General features: G+C 41.0%; 1 protein-coding gene across 12 annotated transcripts in view; it reads right to left on the bottom strand.

Moving 5' to 3' along the window:
- Positions 1-21526, bottom strand: part of numb (NUMB endocytic adaptor protein) — a 57489-nt gene that overhangs the window by 5431 nt on the left and 30532 nt on the right. For 10 of the 12 annotated variants that reach the window (XR_002683086.2, XR_002683079.2, XM_022840910.2 and 7 more), the window contains 6 exons: positions 14845-15012; positions 7442-7522; positions 5151-5276; positions 1928-2265; positions 1023-1623; positions 222-736 (listed from right to left, as the gene is read on the bottom strand). Coding sequence is in view for 10 of the 12 variants with exons in the window: in XM_022840910.2 (XP_022696645.1) it covers positions 222-736; positions 1023-1623; positions 1928-2265; positions 5151-5276; positions 7442-7522; positions 14845-15012 (1829 nt within the window). In the remaining 2 variants the exon portion in view is untranslated. Of the gene's footprint in view, positions 1-221; positions 737-1022; positions 1624-1927; positions 2266-5150; positions 5277-7441; positions 7523-12789; positions 12955-14844; positions 15013-21526 lie in introns of those variants that run through there. The other 2 variants (XM_022840964.2, XM_086970215.1) reach the window with 2 other exon arrangements.

The following is a 21526-nucleotide window of genomic DNA, read 5'->3' as shown; positions in this document are numbered from 1 at the left end:
ATATATAGTTTCCTCGAGCTATCCCTCGTCATCAAAAACTTTCACGGATGTTTTTCATCTTCGCCGTATATCGCAATTTTATTTTTATGAGTGCATTTTCTGTTATTGTAATTTCATCAGTGCCATCAGCAGCGTCACCTTCACCATGTCGATTCTTATCGACGACAGCTAATCTACAATCTCACTTCAAAGACGGGCGCATTGGCGGGTGTGGCACGAACCTGTGACCCGTGCCCTGATCCAGTGCTAGTTGCAAGGACACTGTGATTCCCGTTGTGATTACTGTTGCTGGGTCGATTCCGTTGTGATGTCAAGCAATGGCTACTCTCATTTCCTGTGTGACTATTCTGAATCAGGTCAGTTACGAAAGGGTTCGTTGATGAATAACGGGACGCGATGGGGTTGTGCAGCAAGGAGTCGCCCTGAGCTCGGCCGGTGTCGCTGAGACTTTGACTGCGCAATTGACCGAGCTGGCCTGCTCGCTGATGAGCAAGACGCGGCGGGTTGGCGTCACCTGGCGGGGATAGCAACAAACTGGCGGGACCTAAGATCCCAACAGGAGTCGGACTCGAACTCGAAGTTGTGACGACGGCTGACGTCAACGACGAGCTGGTCGTGGTTATGTCTTGGACGCCCTGCGCCCAAGGATTTGTTGAAGGGACTAGGGGTGCCGGAGACGAGGACAAGCGATCACTGTCTGTCAAAGCAACAGGTCCTGACAGTGAGTTCATGCCACCTGGAACATGTATTAAAATGTAGCAGAAACAACAAATGACGAAATTGCATGGGATTAGATACCGAAACGGGTAGGTAGAGGTGTGCGCAAATACAATCGACAAAATTGGGACGGGAGATGCAAGAAAAAAAAATCCTATTCATTAATTTAGATGGAAAATAGCAAAGCAAATGCTGATCGGACAGTTTTACTGTTTTATATAAACGCTCTACGTCCTACGCTGTGACCTGCACTAAAGATCAACGTGTCTGCCATGTTAGATCTGCGCAAAAGCACGATTCCTCACCTATGCATCCGTTGGAAATGGTTGTCGTGTCAAAGGGATCTGACAATGAATTGATGAACGAACTAGAGGGGTTGCTTTTGCCGCTGTCGGCTGTGAGCAGGTCCAACCCCTGAGAGAACTGCTGACACATAATATTGATATCGAAGCTAGACTCAGCTACTCCGCCTGTCGATCCCAGCGACAAGGGCCCGCCGCTACCCTGAGGAAGAGATGTGGACAGCACGGATAAGGGGTTATTAATCCCCTGCAACGCGGACGAGTTGCTAGCTGCAGGCACACCCTGTGCGTCGCTCAACACCTGCTGGCTGCCCAGGGGCGAACCTTCGGGAATGGCCTGGCTGCCGAGGCCTTGACCTGCTTCCCTCACCAGCCCTTGGGTGGCCTCGGTATCCAGGCTCATTGAGCGCTGTCTTTGCCGGTTCGACGGCAGGTCGTTGATCCTGAGCGACAGTTGGCGTTTGAACGGTGACTGGGCGCCTATCGTGGCAAGGCCACGGAACGAGTTCTGTCGCTCGAGCATCGACGCAGTCGCGTGCGGTCGTTCGATGGCGTATGGATTGTGAATGGCCTTAATCGGTGGCACTTGTGAAGGTTTGCACCCCTGCGTGACGCCACCGCGTATAGCGAGTCGATTGAGTGGCAAGGGCCAAGCAGAACAAAGTAAATGGAATTTGTTAGTTAGAGAAAGAATTGGTTACGCTTTTCAAAGTCACAGCCATAAAAATACGGGCATAAGCATCTCATTTATCATACGTCTAAGACTTTCTGCGCTTCTAGGGACAGCCAAACAGCAGCGGGTCATGAGACAGATAAAGAGTAGTAAATAAAGAGCAGACTAAAATATTAATTGTGAATGTTATAGATGAAAATTCTATATGTACATATCCAACTTGATCTATGCTTACCTGTGGGTCGAGGGGGGCTTTAACGGCTGAAGAGGGGCATCGCATCGAAGCCGCCCTTCTAAAGTTGTTATTTTCCCTCGTTGTCGTATTGTGGCTGCTACTGTTGCTCGTATGGGCTTGATTGCTACCGTGGGAAATTTTGGTTTGTGGATAGCCTGGCTGGCCCTGGTGACCCTGCTGAAGGGAGACCACTTGTAAAGCGGCATCTTTTGATTCTTTGTCGCGTTGCTGCTTCCGCTCGAGACAGACGGCAAACGCGCATCCGACAGCGTGTGAGAGTCGCTCACCAGAGTCACGAGACGCCTGGAATCCATGGCACATCCAGCGTCGGGTTGTGCCTACGAAACGAAAAAATGGAGATAATAACAATCGGATCACACAATACAGCAAAATCGAAACGACGTCGATATTAATCTATAATTAGCATTTGCTCCTGATAGACAATCAATACTCAAAGGGCGAAAGCTTGACAACAAAGTCGTTCTTTATCTAGATTAAAATGCACACTAATTAGACAGGGCAGAAGCTTGGGAGATAGTGTAAACTATTGTTCAAGTGAACTAATAGTTTGGATGCGACAATTAAATGCCAAATGGTATTACTCCGAGACTTTTACTTTGATTCGTTCTAAATTAGATTCATTATCCTACGGTTTATTCTATTCAAGGTTTGGATCTGTGCAGAAGTAAACTGCCTTTTCTTGTCTTCAACTTCACTCACAAACTATATTGCTTAAATTGTAATCAGAAGGTTAGTTTGCGTTTATTGCCTTCATTGTATATACATACGAGTTATATGTATGTAAACGAGTTGTCTACACGACGTTACAACACGGGTGTGCAACAAAGTGGTTCTAGCCGAGAAAATCCCGAAACAGGTTGGCGTTTTATGCTGGATTTTACCTAACCATTCATGGGTAGTTAGACCATAGCTGTACATTCATAAGGCCCTGTTCCTAAGCGGAGACCCTAAGCAGAATCGGCCATAACGTTACCGCTTTTTTTAATGCTTTGCCCTTTCAGGCAAAAATGCATCTCGCAAATGAGCCGTTTTTATTGCTTTAAGGCTAACAGAGAAACCTAATATAGGCGCATATCGGGGCTCGCTCGTTCAGGGTTAATTCGCAGGCATCCGGCGTTTCCGTCTTTACAGCTGACAAACAGAGCGATGATAACGCAGTTAGACTAGACTGACGTTTAATTTCACTTAGCCAGAAAAGTTAGCCTCTGCAACAGAAATTGTTAGAAAAACAAGTAAGAAACCTTCGAAGGTTTATTTGATGAAACGCGCCGATCGACTCGATTTTATCAGCGAATAATATTCGTAAATGATAAAACGAGATAGACGGGCAAGTGTACGTATAGTTCGCTAACAACATTTGTACAGCACAGATGTAATAAATGTTTATCCCATACCCGTGACCATGCCGGAGTGGACGCGCAGCAAGAGCTTTCTTCTTTGATTTAAATATCGTGGAAGCCTATTTGCATACATTATGTTGTATACATATATAACAGTAACGATAAATTCGAAAACAGCTTCTTAAAATCTTTGAAAGTTTAAAATCATTTTCAAAGACCGAACTGCTAGTTTAAGTCGAAGGTGTTTGTTCAATACTGAACACTAAAGTGTTTCTAAAATCCATTCACAAAGAAGTATCTACTTCATGAGGTGTTACTAAACGCATATATAGTGACAAGCTATACGGCGCAAACCTCCTAAATAGGTCTCCGCCAAACTGAATTTCGCTATTAATATTTTCGCTATAGTGGACAGGCGCAAAAACGGACCGAGGAATCTTCCGCTATCTTCTCAGAGATCGCTCTGTGATATAGTTTAATAGGTATCAACGATGGAGTGAATAGAGATGTTACGGTGCAGAAAGGATCAAATTGTTCCGCGATTTTTCGGTTTCGTACACTAGCTCATAATTATAAAACTGCGATTTGGATTTTTCGGCGCTGATCACCAAATCGCAAGAAATGATTCAGAACGATGACACTTAATTCACTCTGGTGGTCTTATTTGAACGGACGATCCATAGTTGTGCATTGCTTCTGAATTATGCCTCTGACGTAATCATAAATATTTTTTCGTAAAATACATCGAAAATGGGGGAACACGCATATACTTGTCATATTTATGTTTTGTTTTGAATGATTTACATGCATTTGTATATCAATATACAAGCATGACGAATGTAATACCACCAAAATACAACATAATCAACTATAAAAAAAAATACAGAAACAAATTTATTAGAACGAAAACCTTAGGACAACTGTGTTTCTCGTGTACCAACGACCCTCAAGCGAATAACTGAAACTTTAATGATTTGTTGAATTTGCCTGATACAGCCATTAATCTCGGTTGACGTTCTTTTGGCCATGCGTTTAATGAATGTTTAAAATGAACCCGTAACGAAGCTCAATCAATTACAGAGTTTACGTTCTGTTTTCTCTTCGCCGCAGATTATTTCATCTGATCATACAATAGACCCCTGTACCGTTTCTATTGATCCTCGAAGAGTCTTATTTAAAATACAGACATATTGCCCCATTTTCTTTGGGAAAGACGCAGCGAACGAAGACCTTCTGCAGCGCATACAGTCGCGTGCGAACAAAAAAAAGACAGGAAATAAATGTAATCGAGAAACTTCAATACTTGTAGAAGGAGAGTGAACGCCTGGTGTGGAGCGCGAGAGTATAAACTCAAGCTCGTTTGTATTAAGCATCGATCTGAAAAATCTTTGTTGTTTGTTTCGCTAAACCCAAGCTAATTTTCATTGTTGGTCCAAGCTAATAAGGATGCTGATCGTGGTAGTGATAGAAATAATGACGGAATTAAAAGGAAGGGGGGTGAAGGGGTGAGGTTGAGATCGTGAAGAAAGGAGGAATCGAATCAACAATGAAGTGGGAAGCGGAAGCACGGTCAACACGGAAATAGACCCTGAGGGCTGCCTGGATGATTGTCGCAGAAGACTGACCCTAAAAAGGGTGGCGTTAGGGAAATACATGAACACTGAAGAAACGTTGCGCTGCATTTGAACTGATTGGAATAGCTGGTCGAAAGTATAATAAATAACAAAAACGATACTTTTAACGGAGTAATAACTAAACTACTCCGGATTGTGTAGTTTTAATGTTGTTAATAAAATTCGAAGCGATTTGAAATTTGGCCATATAAACTATGATTCATTCACGCTATAATTCCAGTTACTCACCGTCTCGGCAAATATATGAAAATCCTTTTTCGTGGTTTCTATCGGGGGCGCAAAAGGAAACCTTTTCGATCGTTTGGTCGAGAATGAGATCTTTCGTATCGTCATCTACCACCCGAAGTCCATCGCCTGCAATATTAATCAATTTATAGCTCATGAGTGTCTACATAAGATGCATTACTAGAGTATATGCTGTTTATAGTTTCATGAAGTGCTAACCTGATATATATGGACTCTCTTATGAAACATGAAAGTCAGACACTGAAATGGGGCATTTATCTATTGTGGTATGTCTTCATTTTACGGTTCTAGTTAGCCACTACATTTATAGTGACTATGGTCATCAAAATTCGTGTAATAGAATTCAGCAAATCCGTAAAATTCAAATTATATGTCACCTTGTAATTTTCTAATTATATAGCACGAAATATGTTGTACGGCCGCTAATTCTTATGCGCTTTATTAAATACTATACTAAATATTAAAAGTATGTACGTGTATCAGAAGACGGCATAAAACAAGTGTTTGGAAGTAGCACATACAATACTATAATATTTTTTTATTATCAAAAAATAAATGTTTCGCGTTGTACATCCGATGCTGCTTTGGTCAAGGGCCCTTCAAACTGCTGACCCCTTCCAACAGAAAAAGGCGTGCTCTTCGGATTCGAATCCATCTCAACAATAATCCATTTCATAATGCAGAAAACAGGTTATAGAGAAAAGAAAGAAAATTTCTATTTGTTTTTGGTAAAATATCCTTATAATTATAAGACTTCTTGGTTGTAGGATGTGCGGCTGAGTCATTCACCATTTGACTGCTGGTTGTGCTATCTGTTCCGTTACGTTCGCCATCCACAAAAAAAGAGCTCCCCCCCCCGCCCCCTTTAGCGAACAACAGCAGCTCTGGAAGCATCGCTATGGTAGGAGGCTATGTGGCCAGCTTTGTTTGGGTTCTTGTATCTAAAAAATAGTTGCCCCTTCGTGCTATCGATATCAAAGCCTTTTTTTAGCCTCTCTTAATTAGTTATTTCATTAGTAGTTCATGTAAAAAGCTTGAGAAAAAATACGTCTCGAACTTTAATGCACCTCGAACGGTGCTATCTTGGAAGAAAGGACACAGGCAACGGACTGGTAGTAAGATGTAGGAATATCCTACAGCCTTTTAGGCAATAGAATAAGATCGCTCTAGAGCAAGCTTTCGCTGCGATGGGTATTGGCGATCGGAGTAATAAAGGGGGGGGGTCACTTCCAATCTTCCAGCGACTTAAGTCCGTATCGATCTACTGCTACCAGGAACAAGATCCCGTTTTTGCTTTGTCTTCCGTGGTCTTAATTAGTCTACCGGCCATCACGACCCGCAGACGGAACCGAACATCTGGGGGCGACCAGCTATCGTCCTAAGACAAATAAAGTGACTAGACACAAAGAGAACGAAATGTTATAAATGGAGAGAGATCTATCGTGCTTGTTGGTACAGGTAATGCAGGCCAAAGCTCAGCTCTGCACAATAACTAAAAAGAACTGTGTCCTAATAATATTCTAATAAACTTAAAATGCAGAGAAATACCCAGTAGAGAATGGGCGAGGAGCAAAGAGTAGACAGAACGGTAGAGAGTGGGCAGGGCACAGGTTAACTCGGAACGCTTTCGAAAATAAAATTATTCCTTTATTAAGGAAGGTCCAGTTCTTCTTTTCGTCAGTGAGATTTCTGCCACATCGACGCTACGATTAGCGGTCGAATTGTGCAAGGTTATTCGACGTGGACAAAGATGAAAACGTTCAAATCGTGCCTTAAGTTAATCTTAAAGCTGTTTGAAAGTAGGTGAATAGAAAATACATTTTAGCATACCCTGGCCAACGTATGAACTCTTATGACACGAATGGTTTCATCAGGTTGAGGAGCATATGAGTATTCAGCCTAGTTGTAGATAACGTGCCTTGTGTAAACTTCGCAGGCTTGTAGACTGAAGAACATTGAAATTATTACGCCTTCTAGCTCTAGCAACTTTCATATATCTTGAATGATTAGCACGTCGTTTAAGGCTCCGGTGTTTTCATTATTGGCGTTTTCCGATCGCCATCTGTGTGCTGGTAAATGTATTGATACGCTCCAATTCGAATACCCTCAAAACGTATTCCAACTTGCCGGCTCGTTAAGTTAAAACAGTCCTGTTTCCCAAAAGACATTTGGGTGCATCGACGTAAAGTGATCAAAACACATGAAAGCGTAATACATCTAACATTTTTGCCGTCTCTTGTACGTAGAAAAATCGATTTTGTGCATCAACTTACCAGTTACGTACAGAACTCCTTTTACAGGTCGTTTTCTGGAATGCCGTAACGTCTTCAATGCCTCCTCACATACTGTCATACCTGAAATGAACAGAAGGACGACGTTTGATTACATATTTACATGTATACATATTGTCACTATATATGTCAAGCACATATATATATATAGTCAGAAATATTCGATTTGACGTGCTACGTAATCTCTACAAGAGTTATGAGAACAAGCCTAAAAACGGCCTCTTCATAGTTCTAACCAAAACCCATATGACCATACATAGCCGCGAGATTGTTTAAGTAACTAGTGCTCGCTCCTCCAGGTGACCCATCCAACTTTTTCGAAATAAAAAATACATAGTCTGTTCCGTTCCACTGCTCAGTAAAAGCAAATAGTTAGGAACCAATCCTATGCGACCGATGCGCAAATAACTATAACCACCGACAGCTTTAATGACTACAGTACTACCGGCACCGCTGATCAGCGTCGGACAGATTATATATATATACTAGAAAAACTTCGATAACAGTTGAACTGTTTCCACGGCAAGCACATGCTATTTCAATAAAACTTACATCTCACCTTTAAGTTCTTGGGAAAAATTAGGCCATAATCACGCCATGTTGATATAAACACGACCAGCAGTAATCGGCAAGCAGATCACTGCGCACAATCGAAACATTTCAAAACGAATATAACTGTGACAATTATTGCCACCAAGTCGGGCCGTGGTAACCATTCACCCATATGTCACATAGCGTTTACGGACATGCTTTTTATAGGCCTATATAATAATCGATACCTTCTGGAGGGGCACTCCATTATCTGCAAGGGTGCAACAGTAAAACGACGTTCCATATTTTAATGAAAATAACACATGAGAATTTAACGATACAGCATGACGAACTTATTGCTGAATCACTAATGTGACCCCGGACCCGATGCATCATGATAAGGACGTCAACCATCGTTGTTTTGCTCCTAGAACGACAGTAAGTCTTGTCCGGAATGTCACGAATACTTTAGATATTATTATTATCCCTCATTTGAGCTGTGTTTTGTTTAAGTTCCTGAATCGATTTATTGCTTCAGAACATCAATTTAACTTTAGTATACGTATAGTCAATTGAAACAGGTTTTGATGGCGCATCGTAAAGCACTGAACCCCTCCCTGAGGCACTTGCCTAACAATTCTACCATAAGGCAATTATTCTGCCTCATGTGTAATATCCAGAGCTGTTTTTTCCATTGCCTAGCAATATTCCACGCAACCTTCTTTCTTTTCGCGTTTCTGGATCGAATGCAACACATTATCGAAAACTGCCTAGAATCCTTCGTATGATCGTTCTCTACATTTTTATCCATAACCCTTTTACACAAAAGAAGTCACTTGTTCAGAGTGGCGCCATAAAGGCAAAAAGCGTTGTAGCGCATGTGATTACACTATAACACAAAGTCTGACTCCGTCGATCTTGGCTTCAACACCTGTCCAGCGTATATGTATTTATTTCCCATTGACATCTATAGTCAAGTCAACAGAAAAATGCCCGATGTGTGCCCTCTTAACCCTTTTTAACCCACATTCTACGACCGTTCAACAGATCAATGAAATAATACATATCCTGAGGTGGGCGATAGTTTCATATGGGAAATTCAAATTCCCCAAGTATTAACTTAGAAAACTATATCTAGTTAATGAAAGATGTTTAATGATCAAAGCAAAACATATCAAACAGAACTTCACAAACTCTCTACAAAACACGCCGACGTACTTCGGGTAATTTGTGGTGTAAGCGCTTAAATGGAAGCCGCCTCTGCGGATAAATTGAAATGTTTCTCTTCCAAGGGCACGATGAGCGGACTTAATTTCGTAGCGTCTCTAATATCACGTATACGTAATACATACTTATCTACATACCTCGGAGAATATCCTATAATGTATTTTGTCACATGTGTATGCTTTAAAACAACTAAAAACTAATTTTAAAAAGCAATTATCCATCACCGTACTCCCCCTGTAGCGAGGGGCAAGTGACTTGCATGAATGGAGAGCGAAAGATTAGGTTGTTTCCGGAACTTCGTTTTCAAGTTTTCTTTCGCGCGACTGATAAACAAAGAGATCTTTACAGAAGTAGTTATGACGATAGATATACACCGCATAACCAAAAATAGCTGCGATGATCCTTATCATACGGTGATAAATTTGACATTCTTAAGGCGAAGTTGTGGAATTGTCAGGGAAATGTAACGGACCGTAACCCGTGATCACTGGCCTAAGCAAAGACGAAGACCCTGTGAAATGTTTTGCTAGCAACCATGAAAATTGCTAAAGCTGGATTTACGAAAGAGATACGACCTGTCGCAATTCGACGATACACAGTGAAGAAGCAGTTAATCATGGTAATGATGAGTCCGATAGCTTAAACCAAGAACGATAAATACCGAGATATACAAGCCTGTTTTGAATATTATTATTACTTTGTGGTCTCATTACCAACGGGCTTCATTAGCTATGTTGAGCGACCATAGTGTTGGATACTTAGATATACTGGTATCAGCAGTGTACTATCAAGTTCTGACTCGAATGGAAGTGAGGTACATAACAGAAAAAATGGTAAGTTTTCGACCGTACTGCATTTATGTGGCAAATTTCTACCGAATTTTTGCTGCCAGGGCACCTCTATGTTTCACACTAGTGGAGAAATCATTTGCCCAAAGGAACTCAATGGGACCTACTTTTCTTGGCCCACATACTTGGTCTTGCAAGTTCCTGCCTTTCGGAACCTGTTATTTATTATTTGGCATCGGGCACGCTAAGTGGACGCAGACGTTTAACTTCGAGGACATTATGTTTGGTTGAATGCGGTCTTTTTGCAGTACGGTTGCAATGCTGTAGGTTTGCCAACGATACAGAAATAATTTTTAGATAAACTTTAGATAAAACTTTTTTGAGCTACAAGTATCTTTTTTAAGATGTATCTATGCGATAAAGTTGTACAGCGCGATATTAAGGCGATTTTATAATTGGATTTGTATAAAATTACCACAGAAACACCGACCCGGTAATATCGCGACCCACGAGTTCCGCCATTAGCAGACGCAATGAGCTATGGACTAAATTCTGCATCTTTCTGAAAAGTTCATTTCCTGTTTTGGCAGCGGAATAATTTATGTTTCTAGGGAGGGACACGTCCTGTCCAATAACAGCAGTAGTTCTCCACAGTGGATTTGGAAAACACCATGAACAACCGTATTCAGTCTTTATCGCATTACGTTAACCAGCGGAAGAGAAATGTATCTGTATGACCGGTTAAGCCTGACAATACATAGGATCTCCACTTGTTTAACCTTTAACTTTAAGGACATGTTGTGGTCAAGGCTCAAGCGTAAGCATAAACGGGTTTCGTGGTCGAGACCCAGCTGCCTGATTGATGGAATGCCTAACAGCGACATCGGACGTAAAATTTAAGACATAGGGAAGGTCCGCACTTGCGTCGGCTTGTAGTTTCAGTTTAGGGATGTAGCCCGTTGCTTTGAGAGAGACATAGGTATCGATCGCATGCCGATACGGAATACGAGGCGGCGTGTAAAGCGGAAATATGAGATTCACGCCAGGGCGATTCCTGGACTCGTTAACGTTAATTGCCTATCAGTGCCTACGCGCTGCGTAAATCGTACTGCCACAATAATTACATATTGTTCAAATTTGCGTCATCAAACACGAATGATTACGTGGGTTTGAGGTCGTCGGAGAAAGAGTCGGAGCGCACAAAAGCGGAATTTAAATAGCAAGGACGACGACTGTAATGAATGAGGAGCGAATCCGTGCTTTGCTCTGTGACGGTCAGGTTATTAGGATGCTGCTCATTGCTTTTATAAATGCTAAATATGCTGAAAGTGAATGCGAAAATGACATAATGAAACAATGATAACGGTACCGACGCTGAGAATTATGAAAGATTCTTGCCCTACTGGGTTCCGTCTGTACTGCAGGTTACATCTGGCAATACTTTAATCCCTCTACATTGAGTTCTACCAAAGTTACCGCACGAAAAGCTGGCTCTACTGTAGAAAGCATCGTATATCGAATGTCAATAATGCCGGAAGAATAGACCGGCGTTCGCCCCAGAGTCTACAAATCCTGGAGCAACGAAATCAGATGATAATTCGATTTAGGGGAATAGGGAAGAGTTAATAGTGGATAGAACCGCCGCCAGTCGAGTCGGCCACTTATATTTCAATATTAGCTGAGTTAAACTGTTCTATTTAATTATGCAAAATTATGGCTAAAACTCCATAACTAAGATAATTAGCTACTAATACTATTAATATTACTATTATTAGAGGAACTCGAGTTAGATCCCTTGGGAAACTCGGCTTAATATCAATGCTACGGCAACGAATTATATACTGGACATGTTCGATGAGAGAAACAAATATAAACCACTCGTAGTTGTCCGTACGGTTGTTCGAGATGGAGCCAAAGTGAATTATAGATACGAAAAGGCCAAAATTGAACTGTCACTCCCTAGGTATAACGTTTTGTCGTATTCGATTCCCAGGTTACGTAACAGTATCAAAATACTGATTGGTCCTCCATTGATTGGACCGTTTTCCACTGTTAGTAGACTGTGATGTGTTGGATGACAGATAATAGTGGGTTAGGATATGTTACCTATTATGTGAGTTCCATGTTAAACTTCGTGGATGCCATTAAAAGCACTGTAAGTATATATACTTTTACGTCTAATACTGACGCTAGGAGTAGTTTCAGATCGCTGGCTCTTAACACGATACAAACTGTGTCTACTCTGAAATTCGAATCTAGACCGCCTCACGTGCCCCTAACTTGAGTGGGCAAACATGTTGCCGCTGAACTATCTTGTGGGCACGGAAGGAGCTAACTTTGTACGCAGTAGCTTTATTGGCATGGGCTTTTGCAATAAGAGTTATTTCCTATACACGAAAACTATAATAACTAAATACGATTTCAATTACCGCGTACCTGATGCAGTCACAGAGTTAGGTACAGGCAGAAGGGCAGAAAAGAGAAGTTGTAACCAGCACGATCTTCAGCTAAGAAGAGTACGTTCGCGTAGTAATAGAGGTAACTGGGACCTTTTTGGCCTTTTGTTCCAAGTTCTAATTGGTTATTTACAAGCATGGTGGTGCGAGAGCCTTTTGGGTCTGCGTATGCCCCAGCTACGTTTGCAAAAAAAGGATGACCAGCTATAACTGAATATTCCTAGATTCTTTGGCGTAGATTTGTAAGTTGGACTTATACAGTAAAAAGTATCAGCTTATTTACGACGTAAACGAGAGCCAGAGTCACGCACGGCTCAGCGTTTATTACCAGGTATTGCAGGGGCCAGGTCAACAGGGAATGCAGCCGCAAACGCTCTCAAAGGTCCTCCCATAGCTTTCACCTTGACACTTTCTTCCTGTAACGTTCTTGTCTAGCAAACCAGCTGGAGAACGAAGGCTACAATCCATATGATCGAAGATTCAATGTAACTAAAATATACTCTGCAGGAAGCAAAGCGGGTCAGAGGCAGTTTTTACACGGGACCACTACGATCACACGGCCCCGAATTCACTTATATCAAATATCAATTCGAACAGTTGCGGATACGAAAGCTTCTCTCTTTGAAAGCAAAAATAAGCGATTCCGGATGCAGATTTACCGCAACAGATTCTTATCTGATGATGCTTCTGCAGTAAACGATACCCACATAAGTCGCTGGACTTCTTATGTTGGTATACCATCAGTGGCCTGGAAGTAAAATTTATATTATAAACAGGAGGGAAACGTTAACGGGTTGACAAGGCAAAGATTTTTCCAGTGGCGGTGATGCCTTAAGATGAATATTTGAAATACGATACAATAAATTTGAAAGATGAATTGAAATAAGTTTTAACGTTCAACTTAATATACCGATTGTAACGAAAATATAGTGTAGGCTCATTCAGGTTCTCTTTAGGCCCTATCCTATTTTTCTGCTTATGCATTTCATATGTGCAAGAGTAAAACGGCTAGCTAACGCTCAAAATACGTACATCGTATATTTGCAGCCCCGTACAGGGAATAGCAGACAATCAACGATGCCTTCTTTAGAGCCGCAATGTGACTAGTTAGTAGCCAAAAGTGTACACTATGTTTTTTCACATAAAATTTACTGTCACTTAGCAAAGGAATTATCCAGCTTCCCCGAGTGCTATTTTTCAACAGCATATCTATAAAATCTTAATAAATACCGATACACTATTTTTTTTTAAATTGTCGTAAGGCTCGTTGAATTAATCTAATCAATGTTAAAGGCGCTCTTATATGATTTGCGGATGAAGATTTTCACGTGAATAAACTACATTAATTTCTTTTGATTTGACGATTTTTCTACGGATTAAAACATTCGTAACCAACAAAGTGATATTCAGTCGTGACTGTTTGCTCAGTTAATAAATATCTTCAGAAAATAATGAGATAACGGATGTTGCTCGAGGACCAGCTAATTCTCCATTGGTCTTTTTACCGTTTTTTTAATCTATTTCTTTTTTTGTCCTTCTTCATTTTTATATAGATAAAATAAGGATAAACAAAAAATATAAAATATTTTATATAATAGTTTAGGAGTTTTTGAGTTTTCATTCAAAAAATTTCAGTCATCGGTATATTTACTTGGACATGTTTACATGAGCAGACGCAGATAGTTGAAATAAGTGGCGGGTAAATTAAGCTCGGTTAGCTGCTACCGAGCGTTTACGAGTGTTTCGCGTGGTAACAGACCAGCTTGTTCATCGATACATCAACACTGAAACGCTGCGCAAGAAGCTTACTTGTCTGGCCATCTGCTGATATTTGATTATTAAACAGGGACCGATTATCTCCGCGAGACGAAGATAAGCGTTACTGTGCTGACTGATATAACACAACACCTGAGCGATTCGATATATAGGACTTATCTCACTACTATTCGTAACATCATTGGTAAACTATCTGATAGAGATAAGCTCAACAATAACGCCTAGGTAAAAACTAAACGGCGCTTGTTTCTGTACTGTGCACACGCACGCACATACCCGGTAATATTTGAAGTAGTAACTTTATGACTCCAAATCTTTGATGTGTCGTTCTAATTCAGTTCATAGTTACAATCGACTCGCTTACCGTCGTAGCGATGTCTGTACGGAGTGAGTCAACAAGTCTACAAGAATTGTCTCTCGATCAAACGTCCCGTAATGCTTCGCGGACATATCGGAATTGGACGAGAAGGATCAATGCATTTTAGGTCCATCTCGGACTCTTCGTTTATTACCCAAGTAAAGAAATGTGCAATTAGAATATGATCACTATTATATATGCTCTGTTCTCGGCTCCCTCTTTTTTGTCGAACTTTCTACTTTAACTTACCTCTGGATTCGAATACTTCGAGGGCTCCGAGATACTTGACGTGAAACGAACAGTCACCTTGACGTACGGCCACCTCGTCAGCGGCCCACAGCTGGGGGCTACACGTCTCCACGACGTCCTTTTTACGACGAAATGAATCTCGGAAACTTCGACGAATCCGCTCCATACCTGCAATGATCGTATGGCCGCCCCACCAAAAGTAATAAAACGGCGACAGAATATATTAGCAGTTATACAAACCCATTTTAAATAACAATGACAATTTGAATATAGTTTCGATAGCAAAGCCTTGTAATCATCTTTTATACATTGTACACATGGAATGAAGCCTAATTCGTGGAAATGCCATACGACAAATCCATATATGTAAACGTTCACCTTAGTAATGCTGGTTTTCCAGGAAACAGGATGATAATTTGCGTTGTGATGAGCAAACAAAATAAGCACTTCTCCGTAGTGTTTGCGTTCAAAATTTTTCAGTAAGACTTAATAATAATAATTCAATGAGAAACAAGCAAGTTTATATGTGGAAAAAGTATTTAATTATACTTAACCTTGCATTACTTTTTTTTCTATAAACATTCCATAGAAGTATGTTATTTTCCACTAACATCAACAGCCAACTATATAATAAACATTTACCAGCGGCAATATTCGACTTGATCACACAAGAAGGTCATCGTTGTGACTACACTGTGTGTCCCCTTTTTACGTTTAGCAAGTGGATAATCGATACAAAGCCGACACATGGACATTACAAAACGATGCGTGGTTGTTATGCATGATTGAGGCAGCACTCGTTTATGTGATAAGATCTAGCATATTGTTTCTTACCGCATTGTACACGCATATTCACTCTACAGTATTTGATTTAACCTAACCCCTCGGCCACGTTTATCTGAGGGATGTTCCCACTTAATAATCAGGTTAATATCCACTAACGTCCGTGGGTTCTGCACGACGGGCTGCCTAAACCCCATTGTAGCTTCGTCATGCGCGTGTCTAGGAGCCCCGTTGTTTACGAGAACGATTGAGGTAGTACACATTCGGCGTCGGGCACTACCGAAGGCACCCTGGAGCACCAGTCCGCCAAAAAGAGGCCTTTCGTCCCAAAAAAATGCTCCCTGTTCTGGAACACATTCTGTTGTCGTGGTCATGCTAATTGTGATCGCAATTGTTCACTCTGCCCAACAGAGTCGACTCATCAGCCTCTAGCGGCGGGTTTACTGCACTTTTTCCTTAGCTTTCTCCCGCAAGTCGGCACTCATAACAGCCTCGGACATACTCGCGTGCTCCGATTCGTATCCCCCTATCCGGAAAGAAGCACACCATCAGTCAGCGTGCGGGTCTTGTTAACGTTCGAGTGGCAACGAAGATAGGTTTGAAACACCAAGGCTTCGGCTAACTTTCGTAGACTGGTTTGACACAATGTGTCATTTTTGAAAGTAAACTTTTTGAAACGCCCGTATTACTGCCGCCCACCGAGAACTGCTTAGTTCATGCGATATGATCAATGCACTGAAAATGGTATTTAATTGCAAACATATGATTCCGTGAACCCACACGATGGCATTCGAGCTTCAATGTCAACATAGCTGGAGTCTGCCATTTTCGTTCGTCCTGACTTGATAATTGCAAATCCTACCTTAGAACGCTGCGCGTTATGGCCGCCTTATGGAACAGCAGCAGACTGCTAGGGGCCCTTATTTGATGGGTATGCTTCCGGAAGGGAATGCCAGGTTTCTCCGGCGTATAGTCTCGGACCACTCGGAACTAATTCGGATGAAGTTCGCAGAGTTCACCGACTTCGCCGCTGGACGATAACTGAGAATACGCTGAAGTCGACTTTAGGCTTCAGCTTATCGAACAGCTCTCATTCACCTTATACGAACCATTCGAACGGCGCCCCGGACGACCTAAGGCGACAAAGAAACTGTTGCAGCGAATCGGGCTCCTCCAGGAAAACTGTGCACACAGATTTTCATAAAGACTTACTTGTGCCTATCGTTCAGCGACCTTGAAGTCGGAACCTAACCATTCCTTAGAATCATTGACGTCGTTGTCGAGCTCCATTGGGGGAAACTGTTAATCAACGAGACGTTTGAGCACCTCTTTTACAATTTCGGCTATATTGCCAGTCATCCCATTCGTTGCCAACAACCTAAAGCGAACTGGGTTAACTTCGACCTTGCATTAGCTGGCAGGAACAAATATTTTGCTGCCATTCGCTCAGATATGTATATATATAGATATATATATTTATCTTATGATACTTGATCTATAGCAACACGTACCCCAACTAGCTAACTAACGCACGAGAAGACGCCAAGGTTCATTATCGTTATTCGGGACGTAAGTAGTATGTAATCATACGATGCTTAAATCATTTGAAGACAGTATGTTATGGTAGAACTTGGTATTTGCTATGGTATATGCTGTGGTATTTGCATGATTTTTTTGCATGATGTGATCACAAGTTCGACAGCACTTGAAGGAAGGCATTTTTACATAATGAAAACATTTTTCTATATTAAATGGTACCGAGTCTAGAAACGCTGGAAAAACGTACAGTTATACTCACCTAGTTATAAGCAATTAATTAGAAACAGAAGATAAATAAATTTGCGGGAGAATTGTGTGGGTATCTGATGAAAGATCATGATCATCTTAGGTAAACTTAAGTAAAATAAATATCGTAGTATTCATAGCGTTCGCTGAAGATAAACCAAATACGTAGCGAATAACATGAAAACAGTTTTAAGGTAATGTCTTTAGGTAGGTACTAGAAGTAAGTATGTATACTTAGGCCGTGGCGCTATCCTGAACTTCGAGTAGTTGCAATTTTGGCCTTTATCTAGTTTACGGTAGACGTAACTAAATCTTCTAGAGCTTGTATCTTCTAAGAGATTTAATTCGAGGCTAGACAGTCCCCTAAGAGATTTTACGCCCAGTGAAGCAAGAATCGATTACATTTAGCAGCATAACCCCTGTGTGGATGTGCTAGGAACAAAAAAAAGCCATAACACAAGCAAAGATCCAAAGTTTATAGAGACGAAAAGCTCTAATAGGATTTATGAGGTTAGTAGCGCACAAGAGGACCTGTTGATGATGCAAGTTCACTGCCCAAAAGTCTAAAGTAAAAAGCTTCTGAGGACCTCAGAAACATCTAGGGCCGAATTGAAAATGTCCTTTGCGGCGAACTAACATCAACAGTCCGGAGAAAAGCGTAGAGATACGAGACTCCAGAGCCCCACTATGATTCGATTTTCCTGGCTGGCAAGCGCAATCTAAAAGTGTCTCCGCTCTAACTGACTGCAGTAAATTCGCTAGAGCTAGTTCATTTCGCGCATGCCTCTAGAAGTACCTCTTCCACTTGACTAAGGCGTGACCTTCAGGCAACCTTGCCGCCGCCGCCTGTAAATCAACCTATGACACTTTCGACAGTTTCATGTTCCGTAACGGAAAGAACTAAAAGCAAACATGTTATTCAAGTGACATGCATGCTCTAGCCATGAAAAATTAAACATGAGAAAAAAGGAAAAACACATTAGACACTATCTAAAGGATAGTAGGAACGAGATCTGATTGAAAAAGCACTATAGATTTCAGAGAATGTCGTCAGCAGAAGGAGCAGTGGAGAGCTATCAATAATTAACAAGTTTGATAATGCAATTATTCATTTCAACCCAATCATACCATAATGTATGCCGAATATCTGTGCCATACAAGTACACAACGCGTGATGGTTTCGATTCATAGATGGAGCCACCAGTATTCATGCAATGAACTTCCGACTAGCGTTTTATCTTCTTGAAGGGAAAACACGTGGCATCCCGCTCGCCTATTGAGTCAAATAAATCGGATGCAGCATGCAAACTAGCACCTAAAACCGTAATAAGTGTCTTCCTGAATGTTGATCTCCGCTGCCTACTGTCAGCTGATCTTGACCAACGTTGGAGTAAAAGACTCAGAGGGACTTTTACGTTTTGTCCGATTTGCCATAGCCATGTGGCCAATTCAGCTCTGACTGCCGGTGGTGTCAACGAATTACTCTTGGGATCATACGTGGCATTATCTATTTATATTTGCACGGGCTATTGCTAGCCTTCTAGCTAGAATACAGTGGTCTTTGGCGTCGTTGACGAAAGGCCACTGCCAAGCTAATTATTCACAGAGCTCTTTTTCAACACGTCGGATACCAGAATAGAACATAAGTCTACACAGCTAATTACGTCTCTATGAAGAATATGATCATTTTCTTTTACGGCGAGTCAGCAGCTCATCACGAGGGTCATGCCATTTACGCCCAGACACAGAACACGAAGCCATCCGCCTGTTCCACTCGCTGTTCAAGATTAATTTTACGCACGCGATTCAAGCTAAAGACGAAATCTTGCTAGTGCTTACAGTGACGATGGCGTCTTTAACGGCGAACGACAACGACGAAGAAAGACCCTAAATTCAACTATATCTTTAAAGGTGCTGCAGGTATGTTTAAAGTTACGTGGAGCGCACGTATGAATAAGGCAACGAGAAGTTGACTCGAAGAAAGCGAGAAGCTTCCTTTGACGATTTTTCATGTTTGTCGTCAGCCCTTATGGCTTTGTCGCACAGCATCCACTTACCCGCTTTGTTCCCTTCTTTTTGGTTCTGATGATGAGCGCCATTTGACTTCGCCAGATTATTCCTCACTAGTGGGAGGTCAAACCAATCGACTTACGTATATTATAATATCTTGCTAAGTAACTAATGCAGTTGCCCACTTGCGCATAGGAAAATATCTTAGAAAAACATATACTGCAATTATGGGATAATATGCCAACTTTAAACAGCTACAGATGTAACTTACGAGGCAACTATATTTGCTATTATCATTATGGATGTTGCTTTGCAGTTAGGAAGCGCTCCAAAAATGTGTTCTGCTAGCTTATTTAATATTCTATCTAAGCTAGTTCGGCGAACTTCGTTTTTTTTCTGTATGATAAATTGCATAAGTTACCTAATCATTCGTCGTATGAGAACACGGTCCGTTTTACTGCGTGAACAGATTTCGCCATGCGGCGTACCACCCAACGGGGGTCATGCCGTTCCGATGAGATAAAGTTCAGTAAATGTCTGTCTATTCATCGAGGTGCTATAGAGACGACAATGTAACTACGCGACCATGAGATGCGTTCTCGTGAGGAGAACTGACAACATGTCTATGTCCGATGATCGTTATTTAATCAAATTGTTTTCAATATCTCTCCCTTGTCTTACTATGTCATGTACATGCCAACTTAGAGATACAATGGCACGCTTCCTATAATTTGGACGGCTATCTAAAAATCTCCACATCCATTAAGCCGGATTGTTCAAGCGGACACTTGTGGTCGTTGGTTATACATGATTTGTGCAATATCTTAGTTAGACTTAATATCTATTAACAGCAAACGTCTCGAAACGATTACACATTACTCACGTCAAAAACTGCTACCACATCGTGGGATTTATCTTCTGGGTTTAGAAATTTTCTAAATCTGTTGTTGATTCTGTGTTGATTGAACAATTTCAAAATGGCGGCCCGACGGAGTGTTGGGCCACAGACTGCCTAGCGTACTTAAATACAACTTATTTAATTTTGTTTGTATATATATCTTAGAATTGTCGATTGTAGTCGATAAAAAAAAGCTACACATTTTTTAAAGAAACCAGCTTACTCTTGAAAGCACGCCGGCGTAAGCCGGTTTTAAACCTGATATATGAGAATCAACTGCTAGCTACGATGTTTCTTCTTGAAAAGTGCCTTCTCGATGTATAGACGTAGATGTAAAATATATAGTTAACTACATGTCCGGAACAAACTCGTTTGTAACGATGTATTTGACCTCCATAAATACAAAGTGTCTCAAAGAATGCATACACTGGCGCCACTTAACGGTTATCTGAACTTACTACGAGTTCTACCGAAGCACGTTAATGAAGATAGGAAATTTTTGCCAGAACGTAGCATTTGCGTACTATCGTCAAGACATAAGAACGCATCTTAATAAGAATTGGTAAGATACATATATATATATATATATATATATATATCTAAAAAAAGAAGATAAATGGGTCCCGTAAAATAATTCTAATAGGAATTTTTGTAAAAATAAGGTCTACGCCAGAAAATGGATGACCGTAAAAATTTGAAGATCACAATTCAATCAAAACAAATGCGCCATAACACCAGATAAAATGTTTCTTAAAATTTAGGACTTAAATGCCCATCGTCATGTATTGACCCGAACAGCAATTATCTGCGGTAGATTTAATATATATCCTTTAGTAATTTAGATATCGATTATATATAAAGAGAAACCGAAGTTATAATCATTGAACTTGTGTGTTTTTTACGCACACTTTTTGAAATACGCTGTACAGCTGATCTATTCAACATGTGTTTTATTACACTTCCATATATTGCCAACATGAATTTAATGTGCTTTTAGCTCCATAAGGCGTGTTGATAAAAATATAACTTATATTCTATATTCCTTTCCTTGACCAGTTAACGTAGGTAAAGGCAAAGGAAGGAGTTTAACTTAATTCAAGCTTATTTGAATTTCTTCTTAGTTAACATGCATTTTGCTCATTAAGTCAACCTGTACGCTACATCATGCATGGGATATACACGAGGCGGTTTTACCTAACATCACAT

Source organism: Varroa jacobsoni, unplaced genomic scaffold, assembly GCF_002532875.2.
Source record: "Varroa jacobsoni isolate VJ856 unplaced genomic scaffold, vjacob_1.0 scaffold_98, whole genome shotgun sequence".
NCBI lineage: Eukaryota > Metazoa > Arthropoda > Arachnida > Mesostigmata > Varroidae > Varroa > Varroa jacobsoni.
This window is presented reverse-complemented; position numbering and strand designations above follow the sequence as displayed.